The 14,485-nt window shown below is 30.0% G+C and overlaps 1 protein-coding gene, 2 long non-coding RNA genes and 1 pseudogene across 4 annotated transcripts; 3 read left to right on the plus strand and 1 right to left on the minus strand.

The window, feature by feature from the left end:
- Positions 1–222: 222 nt before the first annotated feature.
- On the minus strand, positions 223–795 carry LOC149886209 (uncharacterized). Its single transcript, XR_016454518.1, has 2 exons — positions 696–795; positions 223–451 (listed from the first exon to the last, which is right to left on the minus strand). It is a non-coding gene; the product is annotated as an uncharacterized LOC149886209 (long non-coding RNA).
- Positions 796–3,202: 2,407 nt separating this feature from the next.
- LOC149886210 (uncharacterized) lies at positions 3,203–3,948 on the plus strand (annotated as a pseudogene).
- Positions 3,949–4,686: 738 nt separating this feature from the next.
- Positions 4,687–5,642, plus strand: LOC149886211 (uncharacterized). Of its 2 annotated transcripts, none has more exons than XR_016454437.1 (3): positions 4,687–4,827; positions 4,934–5,090; positions 5,414–5,642. It is a non-coding gene; the product is annotated as an uncharacterized LOC149886211 (long non-coding RNA). The 2 variants fall into 2 exon arrangements; XR_016454438.1 differs by having other exon boundaries at positions 4,750–4,827; positions 4,914–5,090.
- A 416-nt stretch (positions 5,643–6,058) lies between these two features.
- LOC149886212 (uncharacterized) lies at positions 6,059–12,311 on the plus strand. Its single transcript, XM_090094341.1, has 5 exons — positions 6,059–6,119; positions 10,392–10,577; positions 11,089–11,273; positions 11,508–11,697; positions 12,037–12,311. The coding sequence occupies exons 1-4, from the start codon at positions 6,059–6,061 to the stop codon at positions 11,559–11,561; spliced, it is 486 nt and encodes a 161-aa protein (XP_089950467.1). The 3' UTR covers positions 11,562–11,697; positions 12,037–12,311.
- Positions 12,312–14,485: the final 2,174 nt, after the last annotated feature.

The raw sequence follows: 14,485 nt of genomic DNA on the forward strand, positions 1-14,485 counted from the left end.
AATATCTGATTGCGCGCCGATTTTAATTTGCCGATTTTAATTTGCCCGTTTTATTTGCTAACTTTTACACAAATGGAAGATTGAGGTTTTGACCGTTTTGAGGTCATAAACAAATAAAAAAGGCGGTTAGGAATCGTTTTGTAAAAGTTGTTGTTAAGCCTGTGCGTTATTGAGACAAAAAAAGAATCCTTACGACAGGAAATTTCAAAAATAAAAAACAAGTCAAAAGAAAATCTTTCTTTTCTTAACCGATCATTCAAAAATGTATAAAAAAAGGTAGGTATAAAATTTAGCAACAAATCTTTCCATCAATTCACAAAAACAATTATGGTTAAAGTCCGCAAGGGCCCTGGCATTTGTAGAAATATCCGTCACAATCCCAATCTCCAACACAGCTTTTTGAACCTTGACCTGTTTTAGCGTTTGTCCAACACCACATTTTTCCCAATAACTAAAACAAATTGCAAAAAGGACGTTAGTTAATGCAAATGCAGATTATACGAGCTGAAAACACATTTTTTTTAAAAAAAGTATTACTCCGTATTTAGTTATTACGTCATTCCGATCGGAAATTTTAGAAAAATAACTTCAAAAATGAATTTAAAATGAATAATTTGCAACTGATCATTTTATATTTATAGCAGCTTTAGAATGAAAGGTTTTCATGTTTTTTGATCTGGTATTTGGATCAATACCTTTTCTTGTACATTCTGCGAACATAACGATTGAAAGGACGAAAACAACAAACAGCAGTTGAGTCGATCTCATTTTATTTTTTATGCTAAATTAAATAGAAATAATCTGATGAGAAATATTTACCCGATGCATCAGTCTAAGCAGTGCATACCCATACCTCATGAAGATAAAGATTGAGCAAAAAAACTTGTAATTGTTTCACGAGTTGCTAAAAGTCCTTCAAACTTCACATTTATATACCTTGATGAGAGCTTGTTAAAAAACTATTTTGATCAATAATGGCACATGAACGTGGTAAGTTTGGAATTTCTATGTTAAAACGATCGATTTACACATAAAAACTAATATTTTTTACGAAAAATTTGATGTGACTTTCTTTTTTCCTCTTTTTTACCGTATACAAAAGAAATTCCTTGCCTCATAAAAATAATTTAATTTTTGTTTTAGGCCCAAAAAGATCTTACAAGCCATATTCACAACAGGATATGGATGAAGCATTGGGTAAAAAAAAAAAAAAAGAAGACTATGACAATATATGCAGCATCTAAATTTTATAAAATACCTAGGAAAACCCTTTTAACAGCAAACACAAGGTCGAGCAAAAAGTCAAATAGGGCGTCCAACAATTTTTGTTAAAACTGTAAAGGTTAAAATTAAAAATTGGCCACTTGATATGGCCGATGTTGGTATGCCAGTCACAAAGAAACTTTTTAGAAACTTTTTTAGTAACGGGTCCGCCATCTAACTTTTTTTTTTTCAACTAGTGCTTATTTTGTGAATGGTAACACTTAGCTCATGTCTGATTTGACAGATAATTAGTTTTATCCTTCCGCTGAACGAATATGGTTGTGTATACGCTTGAACAACGCTGGGAAATATTGCGACATTACTTTGAAAATCATGGTAATGTTGCAGAATGTGTGCGAAAATTGCGTACGGATTTTGGAAGAAGAGAAGCACCGTCAGCTCCGTATGTTCGTTATCTTGTAAAAAAAGTGAAAGAAACTGGCATCCTCATCGATAAACCAAAGCGTGAAAAGCCAAAAACAGTGCGTATACCCGAGAATATTGCTGCTGTGGCAGAAAGTGTGCGTGAAGCGCCATCAACATCAATTCACCGTCGTTCTCAACAATTGAACATTTCGGAGACATCATTGAGACGAATTTTGCATAAAGACCTTGGTATGACGCCATACAAAGTGCAATTGGTTCAGGAGTTGAAGCCAACTGACCATCCAATGCGTTTTCGCTTCGCTAAGTGGGCCCGCGATCGACTTACAGAAGATGCCGATTTTGCCAAAAAAATCATCTTTTCAGATGAAGCTCATTTTGATCTTTGCCGGTTATGTAAACAAGCAAAATTATCGCATTTGGGGCACAGAAAACCCGCACGCATACATTGAAAAGCCAATGCACCCAAAACGAGTCACTGTTTGGTGCGGATTTTGGTCCAGAGGCATAATTGGGCCATTTTTCTTTGAAAATGTGCAAGGAGTGGCCGTTACAGTCAATGACGATCGTTATCGGGCCATGTTGACGGAATTTTTGTTCACAAAAATTGAAGAGGAGGATATTGGCAACATTTGGTTTTAACAGGACGGCGCTACGTGCCACACAGCCGAAGCTACACTCGATGTTTTGCGCCCTGTTTTTGAAGATCGCATTATCAGCCGCAGAGCTGATGTCGTTTGGCCACCTCGGAGCTGCGATTTGACACCGTTGGACTATTATTTGTGGGGTGCCCTCAAAGATAAGTGTTACGCCGACAAGCCAGAGACAATTGACGCTTTAAAGGACAATATTCGTGAAACCATAGGTGAAATACAGCTGCACACAATTGATAATGTGCTTAAAAATTGGACCGATCGTGTAGGCTACTGCATGGCCAGCCGAGGCAGCCATTTGAATGAAATTATTTTCCATTATTAACCGGAAGGATTGTACTTTCAAATAAAAAAGACATTTGAGAAAATATTCAGTAGTTTTTTTTATAGCATTTTCAAAAAAAAAAAGTTATTTGGCGGACCCGATACATAAAATAATTCTTGACCAAAAAGTAATTGGCACTCGTTAGGCACGCAATTTTTTCAAGAGACATTCAAAACTTTTGATTCGAAAGACTCAGACACTTCCAAAACACAGAACACTTGTGTTTCCCAACAAGATATTAAAGCGTGGTTTTAAAAAATAACAGAGTATATAGTTAAAAATGATTTATTGTCTGGGTTTGAGGATACTGATCGAAGTCATTTTTTGATTTGTGTCTATCTATTAAAAATGCAATTGGGCAAAAAAACAAACAATTGTATTACATCAATGCAAATAGTGATAAAGAAAGTTTCTCAGTTATGATAACAGTAAAAGCACGTAATTTCTTTGCACCACCTTTGATTTTGTATCCATATGAACGGCGAATTCCACCAGAAATTGCAGCTAACTTTCCATTGGACAGAGTTTACTTTCATGCTGCAAAAGATATTTGGACCGATGTAGTCACAGAATGGAAATGCAAAACCTTGGAGTTGCTCTACCAAAAAGGACATTTGAGCCCCTGCAATTGCAAAAGTACAGGAAAATCCAACTTTAATACCAAATGAATTTAAATGCTGCGTTTTATGTCCTTTTTTACTAGAAAATTTGAATCTTACAAAAGTTAAGTGTACAAGAAAATGAAATTCAAAGGAACCCCAAAGAATCCGCTGAAATTCCAGTTATAGCCGAACTGTTAAGTCCAATTAATAAGGGCAAAAATGATTAAGAAACTAATATGACACATGACCAATTAAAATCTTTTAGAGCCCATTGTAATCTTACGTATTGGACAGGTGCAATAGAACAAGAAGTCTTATTTTATTTCTGGCAAAATAAAATAGACAAAATAGAAGGTGTTGATCCCAAAACTCGAAAAAGAACATGGTTCTTGAAACGCCATTCGAGGAAACTTCAGTAAGTAATGAGAACTTAACACAACCAGAATCAAACATTGAAATTAATGAGACAGTTTTAGCACCAGTTCAAGGATCTTTGCAAGCAAATGACAATGTTTTCGAGTCAATATTTGTTTGTCCAGAAGAATTTCAGAGTAAAAAAGTACCAAAACAAGCAAAAAAGGTTTCATCAGTCATTACATCTAACGAATATATTGTTAGTTTAGAGGAGAAAAAGAGAGCTAAAGAAGAATTAGAAAGACAGAGAATTAAGAAAAAGCAAGAAAGAAAGAAAAAAAAAGGTGAAAAAGCGTCTGAGAAATAGGAAAGAAAGCGAATTCGGCTAGAAAATTTGAAAGAAAAACAAGGAAAAGCAGCTAAAAAGTCTAAACTAAGTAAAGTTTTACGTAGATTATTGGAAAGGAATTTTTAATTTTATATTATGTGTAGAATTAGTATATCTCTGTCAGAAAAATAATGTCTTTAGTGTATTAGTCATTTTAATATTCAAGAAATATATAATACTAAACATTAGGACTTTCTTTTTTACTTATTAGGACTTTCTTTTATTCCAAACAAAATTATAGTACTTTCTTTTTGTCATCACCTCGACAAATTAAGACTTTTTTGAATGTATTCTTTAGATTGCATGTAGCTCCATCTGATTATTGTTTGTTTAAAGGAAATTTTATTTTTGCAGATATTATTGCTGTAATACAATTTAATATCGATTGAAATTAGAGCGACCACACCAGTAGCTTTTCGTTCATTTTAAATCAAAAAATCTATTTCAAGCTTTTCTAATTTAAAGTCTTTTATGATACTTGTTATTGAAACAGAGTTCACAAAGAAATTCATTTTTAAAAAATGCGCTTCTGTAAAATGTAATCCTAGTGTAGATTAAAAGCTCAAACTTAAAGAGATTCTGAAACACACCTTCAATTACACAAAGAATTAACTTTTAACTAGCGTTCAATGTTTTTTTGTTAGAAATAATACTTTAAGTAAAGAGAAATCTTATAACAAAAGTAAAACTATAATCCGGTTTTCTGAGAGACAATTGGGTTATAGTATTATTTTTGTTATGAAATCTGTTTAATTAAGATTCTTTTTCCAGCTCTCATCAAGGTATATAAATGTGACATTTCGATGAATGCAATCATTTGCCTAGTTTGAAGGGCTTTTAGCAACACGTGAAACAAACGTAAGTTTTTTTGCTCAATCTTTATTTTCGTGAGGTATGGGTATGCACTGTTTAAACTGATGCATTGGGTAAATATTTCTCATCAGATTATTTCTATTTAATTTAGCATAAAAAATAAAATGAGATCGACTCAACTGCTGTTTGTTGTTTTCGTCCTTTCAATCGTTATTTTCGCAGAATGTACAAGAAAAGGTACTGACAAAAATACCGGTTTTAAAGTAGAATATGGTTGCTACAAATCCAAATGTTGGGCATATTGCGATGTAAGAATTTCCTCAAATAAACTAGGACGTTTGTCAAAAGCATCTATATGTGAAAAAAAAAAAAAGAAGAAAAAAAAAACAAAAAAAAAAAAAAACAAAAAAAAAAAACATGAAAACCTTTCATTCTAAAGCTGCTATAAATATAAAATGATCAGTTGCAAATTATTCATTTTAAATTCATTTTTGAAGTTATTTTTCTAAAATTTCCGATCGGAATGACGTAATAACTAAATACGGAGTAATATATTTTTTAAAAAAATGTGTTTTCAGCTCGTATAATCTGCATTTGCATTAACTAACGTCCTTTTTGCGATTTGTTTTAGTTATTGGGAAAAATGTGGTGTTGGACAAACGCTAAAACAGGTCAAGGTTCAAAAAGCTGTGTTGGGGATTGGGATTGTGACGGATATTTCTACAAATGCCAGGGCCCTTGCGGACTTTAACCACAATTGTTTTTGTGAATTGATGGAAAGTTTTGTTGCAAAATTTTATACCTACCTTTTTTTATACATTTTTGAATGATCGGTTAAGAAAAGAAAGATTTTCTTTTGACTTGTTTTTTATTTTTGAAATTTCCTGTCGTAGGGATTCTTTTTTTTGTTGAAAGTAACTCTTAGAAAACAGCAAATAAACTTTTAACTGAAACTATAAAACTAACGGCTGCATGTCAATAAATAAACGTTACACTAATAAACACTACTTAAATTTATTACTAGAAAATAGCATACTTATTGAGCAGTAATCATGCTTGTTGATCAATTAATAAATCAAATGAAGAAGGTTTCAAATTGTGTACTTAGGGTTAAAGCAAGGTTTGGATTTGCATTAACATTGCATCAATATTTCATCAACATTGCATCAACATTGCATCAACATTGCACCAACAAAACTGAACTATATTGAAATAGTTTCATAAGGATAGTCATCATTATTGAAAAAACTTAATCAAAATCAAATAATTTGGAGTTATGAGTTATCACTTTGTTTCAAGATCTGAAACTTTTATCAATCTTCACTGTTCGTCTACAGGTATCGAATCTTTTTACATAGACTTCTCAACCCCAACATCAACAATTAACTGCAAACAAAACTGATGATGAATTGGAGGAATGGCATTGATGATTAAATCTACCAGCTTCGCTTTGGTGATTTGCTTGCCACAAGGTTGCAAGTAAGTGTCGTTTAGAGCAAGTTTTTGTCCGCAGTAATGTTTTTAAGTATTAAGTTACATAAATACCACATCCTATTGATTCCATATTTAAAGTCAGGACAGTTCTGATTTATTTGTTGAAATGCTGCCAGTGAAACTAAAGCCTCATTGCTTTACTCTTTTCTTTTTATTGCGGTTAATTCAAGCTTCTTAGTGTCACACCAGCTCTCGACCCCCGTTACTTTTCAATTTAAATTAAAATCTAGTTCATTTATCTGGAACGAAAAATTTGCGCTTTTTTAACAGATTGCATGATGGTCTCTTAAAATAAATCTGAGTGTTCTTGACACAAATTTTAGAATTTTTTAAATTTCTTCCATGGAAAAAAACAATTTTTAACCTCATACTTCATGCAAATTTACCCTCTTTAAGTGGCTAAAAAAGCAGTCAAAAATATCAATTAACTTTAGGAAGTAAACTAAAATTGGTGGAAATGTACTAAATGGTTACACCGAACTGTTTTTAAAAGTCAGGCTGATTGTTAACATATTTCTAAATTTATGGCCTAAATAATTTTGCAGAAAATGTCTCTCGTATATTTTGCAGTTGCAAGTGTCTTAATAAAGGAGGCATATTAGCTTAGTATGGTACTGCTAACAATATTTACTGAATAGATCTTTTTACTGCAACTACCATTATTATTTTTTGAAGGGATTTACCTAACATTGCTCATCAAAACTACTCCATTTTTTAAAACATTTTACTCAACGTCACTCTGAAAAAAGATGTGTTTTTTTCAATAAATATATAAATTTATCCAGCAATACTTAGAAAAATGCGTAAAGCAAAATCTATAAATTGAATAACAAAAGAAATTTTTCGTTTTTTACCAAAATTAGTAAAAAATACTTGATCAGTTTTTTTTTTAGTCCTAAGTTTCATACACAAAAAAAATAATAACAAATTTAAGAATAAGTTTTACAGGGAATGAAATAAATTCAACTTCAAATACTTGTTTCTTTCATTTTGTAAGGAATAAACAACTTTAAATCAGCATTTTTATTTTTTCTTTAATTATTACCATGATCAATTATCTTTCTTTTAAATCTTTTCAACTATCATTTCTCTTTTTTCGACTCAATCAATTCTTCGATCGTTCTCTTTTCTTCAACGATCCATCTTTTTTTTTTTCTACTAAACTTTTTCAACGAACTTTCTAATTTCTCCTCCTTATTTTTTTACTAGCATTTTCTTTTTTCCTCCACTAAAAATCTTTTGTTAAGATGAACAGTTTTTCTTCCATTAAACTTTTCTTCCAAACATTCTTCTTCTTTAAGTAACTCTTTTCCTCGATCAATTGCAAATGGTTATCGTAGCTACTACCATTGACCCCCAAGCTATCACATTTTAATTCTTTCGTGTGACTGTGGGAACCAAATTTTAAAATGCATTTTTTTATTTTCACGTTACAACACTTTTTAACTACAATGGCCTCCAAGCATGTTGTATAAAATTCCATCAGTATACAAGACATTTTTTGATCATTTTTTACCTTTACTGAAAAAGATTGCCAAACCCTTTTGACATGTTTGGTAGACAGCTATGAGCGCCGATACTGCATTTGTTATAATTTAATAACTTAACTTGTTGAAAAAAAAAACAGTTAATCGTATATATATAAACTAAGCTGCATAAGTGTGGCCAAAAACTATTACCAAATAAAGAAAAAAAGTTTGAAAAAGGAAATAGATAACTATTAACTAGTAATATCGTGAGGAAGTTAGTTCTAATTGGAAAAATATCTTTTGTAACAGTTTAACTAACAAATAAAAATAAAAGACCAGTGCCCCAAAAAATTGACGCAAAACAAAAAACTTAAAACATGTAAAGACAAAGGGAAAGCTAATATAAGATTGCGAGGAGGATTTGAAAGAGTTAGGAGAGAGTAAGGCAACTTACAGTAATTGGTGACATACGGGTGGGCATAGGTGGTTAGGGTAATTTATAACTAGATACATGAAATAAAGAACAATAAGAAAAAAGGAAACTGAGTAAGAAATGTTTTTTTTATAATTTAAAGTTGAGAAATTATTATAAAAGATTACAGTATCAACAGGAAAAAGATTTTTTTTATTAGCATTTAAAGAAGAAATACCGCTCGCAAAGAAAAGTATAGAGAGCAATATTACCTCTTTAAGTTCTAATAATAAAAATCTTTTTCCTTTAGATACTGTTAGAAGCGAAGAATAAATGAGTCAGAGAGCTACCAATACACAGAATCAGGAAGTATCTACATACCCTTACAAACTTAATCCTCCTAACCTACGAACTACTAAACCCCATTTTTTTTCATAACTTTAAGTCCACAAAACTCAGCTGGGCCTTTTCTTTAGAAGAAGAATTTTAATCCAGGGTTAGAAATGATTGGGTTTAAAGTCTCTTTACTCTTCGCATTTATTTAAAGAAAATCATTATTTATTATGCTGTGCTTGAATTCATAAAAGTGGTAATCTTTCTTTGGTAATCTCTTTTATATATATAAAAAAAAAATTCAAAGAAGCTTGAATTATGGCCGGAGTATTAAAAGAATTATGGCTTGAATTATGGCCGGAGTATTAAAAGAAAACTAAAACTTTAACATTTATTTTATATGATCAACTCGGTAGTAGAATAGATTAATTTAAGCTTTATTGGAGGGTAAAATAGATTTTCCTGAAGTATAACCATCTCTCTCAGACTTACTGCAATGTTTTGCAAGATTCGTCATTTGTTCTAAAGCAACAAATAACTTAATTACTCCTCACTAACTGAAAAACATCAAGAGGTTAGGTTTAGGACTAGAGATTAGGTTAGGAGATACTACCCAGTAAACACGCTTTAGTTGGTCCAACTGACGGGCCAGCATTGGCTACAGTTGGCTAACTGTTGGCATTTCTTGCCAACCATTAACCGACTGTATACCGCGTGTTTTTGAATCGTAAAAGTTTCCCGTAAGTTTGTAAATGTATATTATAAATATATTCACTTAGACCATGCGACTAATTATTAAAATTATTCAAATAGATTCATTCAATGATTAAAACTATTCAATAGAGTTAGTTTAGTTTGAAGCTTTTTATCATTTTTTTTTCTTTCAAACGCTTTTTCTACCCTTTAATTAAACTTTTAAACTCAAACTCTCGTACACCTCTTAATATAACAGTTACGCTGGTAAGTAGAAATATTTTACATTTATCCATTAGTGACACATTCAGATATAATTTTTGACATGGGTTGAGTTTTTAATTTATTTTTATGATGACACCATTGTTGTATTTGTATAAGACATTTTAGCTCTATTTTAACCATTATCAAAAGTTTAAATACAGCTAAAATGTATATGTGCGTGTATAGTAGTATGTTTATGTGTGTATTTCTGTATGTATATGTATGTATGTTTGTATGTATGTATATATATATATATATATATATATATATATATATATATATATATATATATATATATATATATATATATATATATATATATACATACATACAGAGTGTCTGCCAGATCAGGGGAATTCAGGGAAAAGTCAGGGAAATCAGATATCTGCAAAAAATCTAGGATAATCAAGGAAATTAGGTTGAATTTTAAAAAAATCAGGGAGAAATCAGGGAAAATGGCTCTTCATCAAACTTACATAACTTAAATAAGTTGTACATAGTACATGTAATATAAAAGTTTATTTGGCAAATAGTTTTATGAACTTCACTTGCATCAAGCGAATCTTGAATCTTCACTTGCAAAAATGTAAACAATTATACAACCCATATTAAATGTATCAATACTTGATACATTTAGTGTGGGTTGTATTATTGTTTACATTTTTGCAGTTGAAGAGCATTTTTCTAAACGAATCCAGGTCAATTTTTGTGAAGTTGAATTTGGGTAACTTTAAGTTAAATCAAGGAAAACAGGTAGAAGATCAGGAAAGTATCAGGGAAAAGTCAGAGAAATCCACCTAAAAATATTGGCAGACATCCCTATGTATTTTGTATATATTGCATATAATATATGCCATATATAATATTAACATAATATATGCAGTATATAAATAAATGGTATATGCAATTGCATATACAATGTGACATATACATTTCATATTAAGCATATATAACATTTATATTATATTATATATATATATATATATATATATATATATATATATATATATATATATATATATATATATATATATATTCATATAATGCATATAATTATAGCATTTTATTAAAAGGGACTTCGACTTCTGAAAACTATGAGAAAACTGTTCAAAATTTTGGGGATCAGGAAAGTAAGGTTTTGGATAAACTATTTGTTTGTTGTTTTTTTTTTTTTGTTTTACTACTTGTTATACATTGTATATGTGTTAAGCATACATACATTGATTAAGATGCTGACATATTGACAAAGGAAAACTATTTATATTTTTTGTAAAAAAAATTAATTTGTGTTTTAATTAAAGTCATAAATGGATGAAGGCTTTAAAAAAATACATATTTCATGTTACAAAAATACACATTTCTACTTTTTTATGCAGATAAAGGTTTTAAATAACACTCTTTTCCATGGCCTTAATAACACAGCACAAAAATGTGCTAGAATACCCTTTTTACAGCAATCAATTCACCTACAGGGATAAATAACATGAATGTTTAAAATTTTAACTCCAAATATTTGAGTTCCATAACACCTTTATCCATGTATGTCTTCAATTTAAAAACTAGATTGTGTTTCTGAAACCAGTTTTCCAATAAGATTCAAATGCAATCAAATATTATTTAATTATTTATGTATGTTTATAGAGAAGTTAGCAGCTTTGGAGTTAAGATTAACAGAACTGGAGCAAAAAAATAAGTTTTTAGAAGTTCAAAGTTTTTTGGATAATGAAGATATTGTTGTTCCCTCTGGCCTTCCAATGGAAAGTAAGGAAGATTTGGAGAGGTTTAACCTTATGATACAGATGAAATCTGAGATGGCTCTCTATAAAGTTTGAAATTATTTTTTGTATTATAATGTTTCTAGCAGTCTTCAGGTTGCGTTTAAACTAGTAACTATTATTTTATAAGATCAAAGATAAGTTTTTTTATAAGTCTTATAATTGTAATTTATCAAAGGTAATTTAATAATACCTTAGTTATATTATACCGAATACATTTTCATTTACCTTTGAAAAAATAGTTTAAATAAAAAAGTTGTAATATGTAGCATTATTTGTTTTTAGGTCGAATATCTGCGTTCTATTGGCGGTAAAGTTGAACGTCCAAAATACATATGATGTGTGTTGGGAGCCATGTTTTCCAAAAATTTTAGCGTTTTATGTAATCTAAACGGATCTTCAAGTAAGATGATAGCTACTGGAATGGGCAAGGTTAAGTTGCGATGTTATCATTTTGTGTTAAAGTGCTTACTATGTAAGTATTACTAGTTATGTAAATTTTTAGTCTATTAAAGTCAACTGTATTTTTATATTTACAAAAATATGTTTACAACACTAAGAAAGAATATAATATGTTAGTACTTATGACAATTACCAGTGTTGTCATTAGTTGTAAATTTGTAAGATATTATATTCTCCCTTGGTGACTTGAACTTATTATCATATGCACATATTTTTAAAACTGCTAACCAGTTAATGTAATTCTTGATTTGCAAAGTATACGTATAAGAGCTTAAAAATAACTTAAAAATAATTTATATTTAAACAAAAAATAAATTGATTTTTTAAATTTATTTTCATTTTATTCTTTTAGCAGCAGTAAGAATTCAGTATCTTAATTCCAAGGATAAAGATATTTACCCGATGGTTTCAAGATGGTTTCAGGGCGCAAATGATCAAGGAGATGGGCGAATAAATAGACAGACGAAAAGCAAGGTTATAAAAAATCAGTTGCAGTTAATCAATGAAAAGAATATTTAGTTATTATTTTCTTTTGAAAATTTATAAAAGCTTATTTTTCTTGATTTTATTTATAAATCTAATTTTTCTTAATTATTATTAATAATTATCTAATAAATCGCCACGTTTTTAAATATTAGCGTTTTACAATATTGTTTTTAATTAAAGTTGCCAATATTAGTTTCAAACCCTTAATAATATTAACTACAATAATAGAATATTTTTAGTTCTTTATTTGTAAATATTTTTCTTTAATGGTCTGGAAATAAAAATGTAATGATAAAAAATTTGTTCTTTTTTTTGTATTCAACTAAGTTATCTATAAATAATACAATATTTTGTGTCGACAGTAGTACTGTTTGGTAAAGTCTGATATACAAACAATCACTATTAGATAGAAAATTAAATATGAAAAAGCAAAGTTATACTTTGTTATTAAGCAATATTCAAAACATGATTTATAACTTTTGCACTTTCAATTTAAGCGCAAAAGTGAATTTAAGAAATCGCGAAAAAAAATCATATAGTTGGGCCGGTAATGGTACCAACTGTTAGCCAACTGTTTTATTACTGTTGGGCCGTTAATGGCAAACAATTGTTTAAAAACAGTTGGCTAAGTGTTGGTAAAAGCGTTACGTTTTTTTCACGGTACCAACTAAATAGCCGACTGTTGGCCCAACTGTAGCTAATAGTTGGTTATTAGGATCGGGCCAACTACTTACCAACTGTTCGATGTTTACTGGGTAAATACTATATTTGTTAAAATCTCCCTTTATTTGTAATTACAGTTTAAAATTTTTCTAAAAAAGCACTAAGGTCATTTGAAAATTTAATAACTGCGTTTTGGGTTTAAGATGGAGATTAGAAATTATTGATATTTCTATAATCCTGAAATAATGTCGTATTTCCCCCATTATAGTCCCGTGCACAAAAATCTTAGCTGTCAACTGGTCATATCTCAGTTTCTCTAAATCTATTAATGGATATTTCCATACCAAAAATCTTTGCCTAAACCTCTCTAAATAACTGAAACACTTGAAATTTAGTAATACATCTCCACGGATGGTTTTACAATTCTAATATTCCGAGCAATGTGTTTAATGACCATTAATGAAAAGAAGCACTATATTTGTTTCTTGACGTTCTGCTAAAATTCCGAACCCACATAATGATCTGTGGGTATCCAACCACTATCAGACCATCCGAATATTATTAATGCTGGTGTCTTTGAATTAATGGTCCATTCGAAGTTAAAGCGCATTTTTTGTTGTAAATTCGTTAAGAATTTTACAAATACGACTAAAGGTTCTTGTAGATTCTCATCTTATGCTTTTAGATGCTTACAAATACTTTCTTTAGTTTCTGACGCGCTTGAAAAATTCTGCTTCAGATTTTAGATCAGCATAGTTGATTTTGTCAAGAACATTAAATATGTCTGAATATCATTTTTTTTTTTTTTTTTTTTTTTTTTTTTTATCAGTTATCCAATGTTTTTATTCAATCCTATTTTAGAATGGCTTTCAGACAAAATCAAGGTCAGTTAAATACAAAAAATGTTAGTATTGGTATTTTTACCAACTTTTTTTTATATAAGGCATCAGTTTTGTCACCCAAACTAAAAAAAGCTGGTGTAATTATTTAAGTGTCAATCTAACAGAGGAAGGTATTTATAAAATAAAAGAAAGTTTGCATGAAATAATCAAAAACAGAATTTCTGAAAATGAGTTTTTTGAAAGGTTTTATTGACCTCGGCGATGAAAAACTCTTGTCAAATGTCCCCTTGTCAAATTTCTAGAACTTCAAGTACTCGAAAAAGCAGTGTATTCAGCTGTAATACAGTTCAATGATGGTTTATTGTCTTTAGAAAATGTATTTCAGGATGCTCGGTGCTCAAGTGGAAAATACTTTTATTATTGAGTGGCACAAAAATATGCAACACGCATCAAAAATATGGAAAAGAAGTCAGATGAATCTTTCAAATAAAAATGATAGAAATTAAGAACAGTTAAAAAAAAAAAGAGGCCCAATGAAACAGGTGGAAACGGTTTAAGCTTGTTAAAGTTTTTAGTTTATTGGTCGCGGTAGTAAAATCACTTATCTCATCAAATCGTTGTTTTCTAAAGTTTTAACATTATCTTACAAACTGTTTTTTTGAGTCAAACTATTCCCAGCTTCTTTAACTTGGGGTTTCCTTTTCATTGCTTATTTTAGAAAAGCCGCCATTGTTTAGGAATATTTGATACTAGTTAAGTTCCTGAAATGTTTTCTTCTGATGTTTTCTTTGGATAAAGTACTGAATACTT

Source organism: Hydra viridissima, unplaced genomic scaffold (assembly GCF_058129835.1).
Source record: "Hydra viridissima isolate aposymbiotic clone 2 unplaced genomic scaffold, HvirCarnegie_v1 scaffold_7, whole genome shotgun sequence".
In the NCBI taxonomy this organism is placed as follows: Eukaryota; Metazoa; Cnidaria; class Hydrozoa; order Anthoathecata; family Hydridae; genus Hydra; species Hydra viridissima.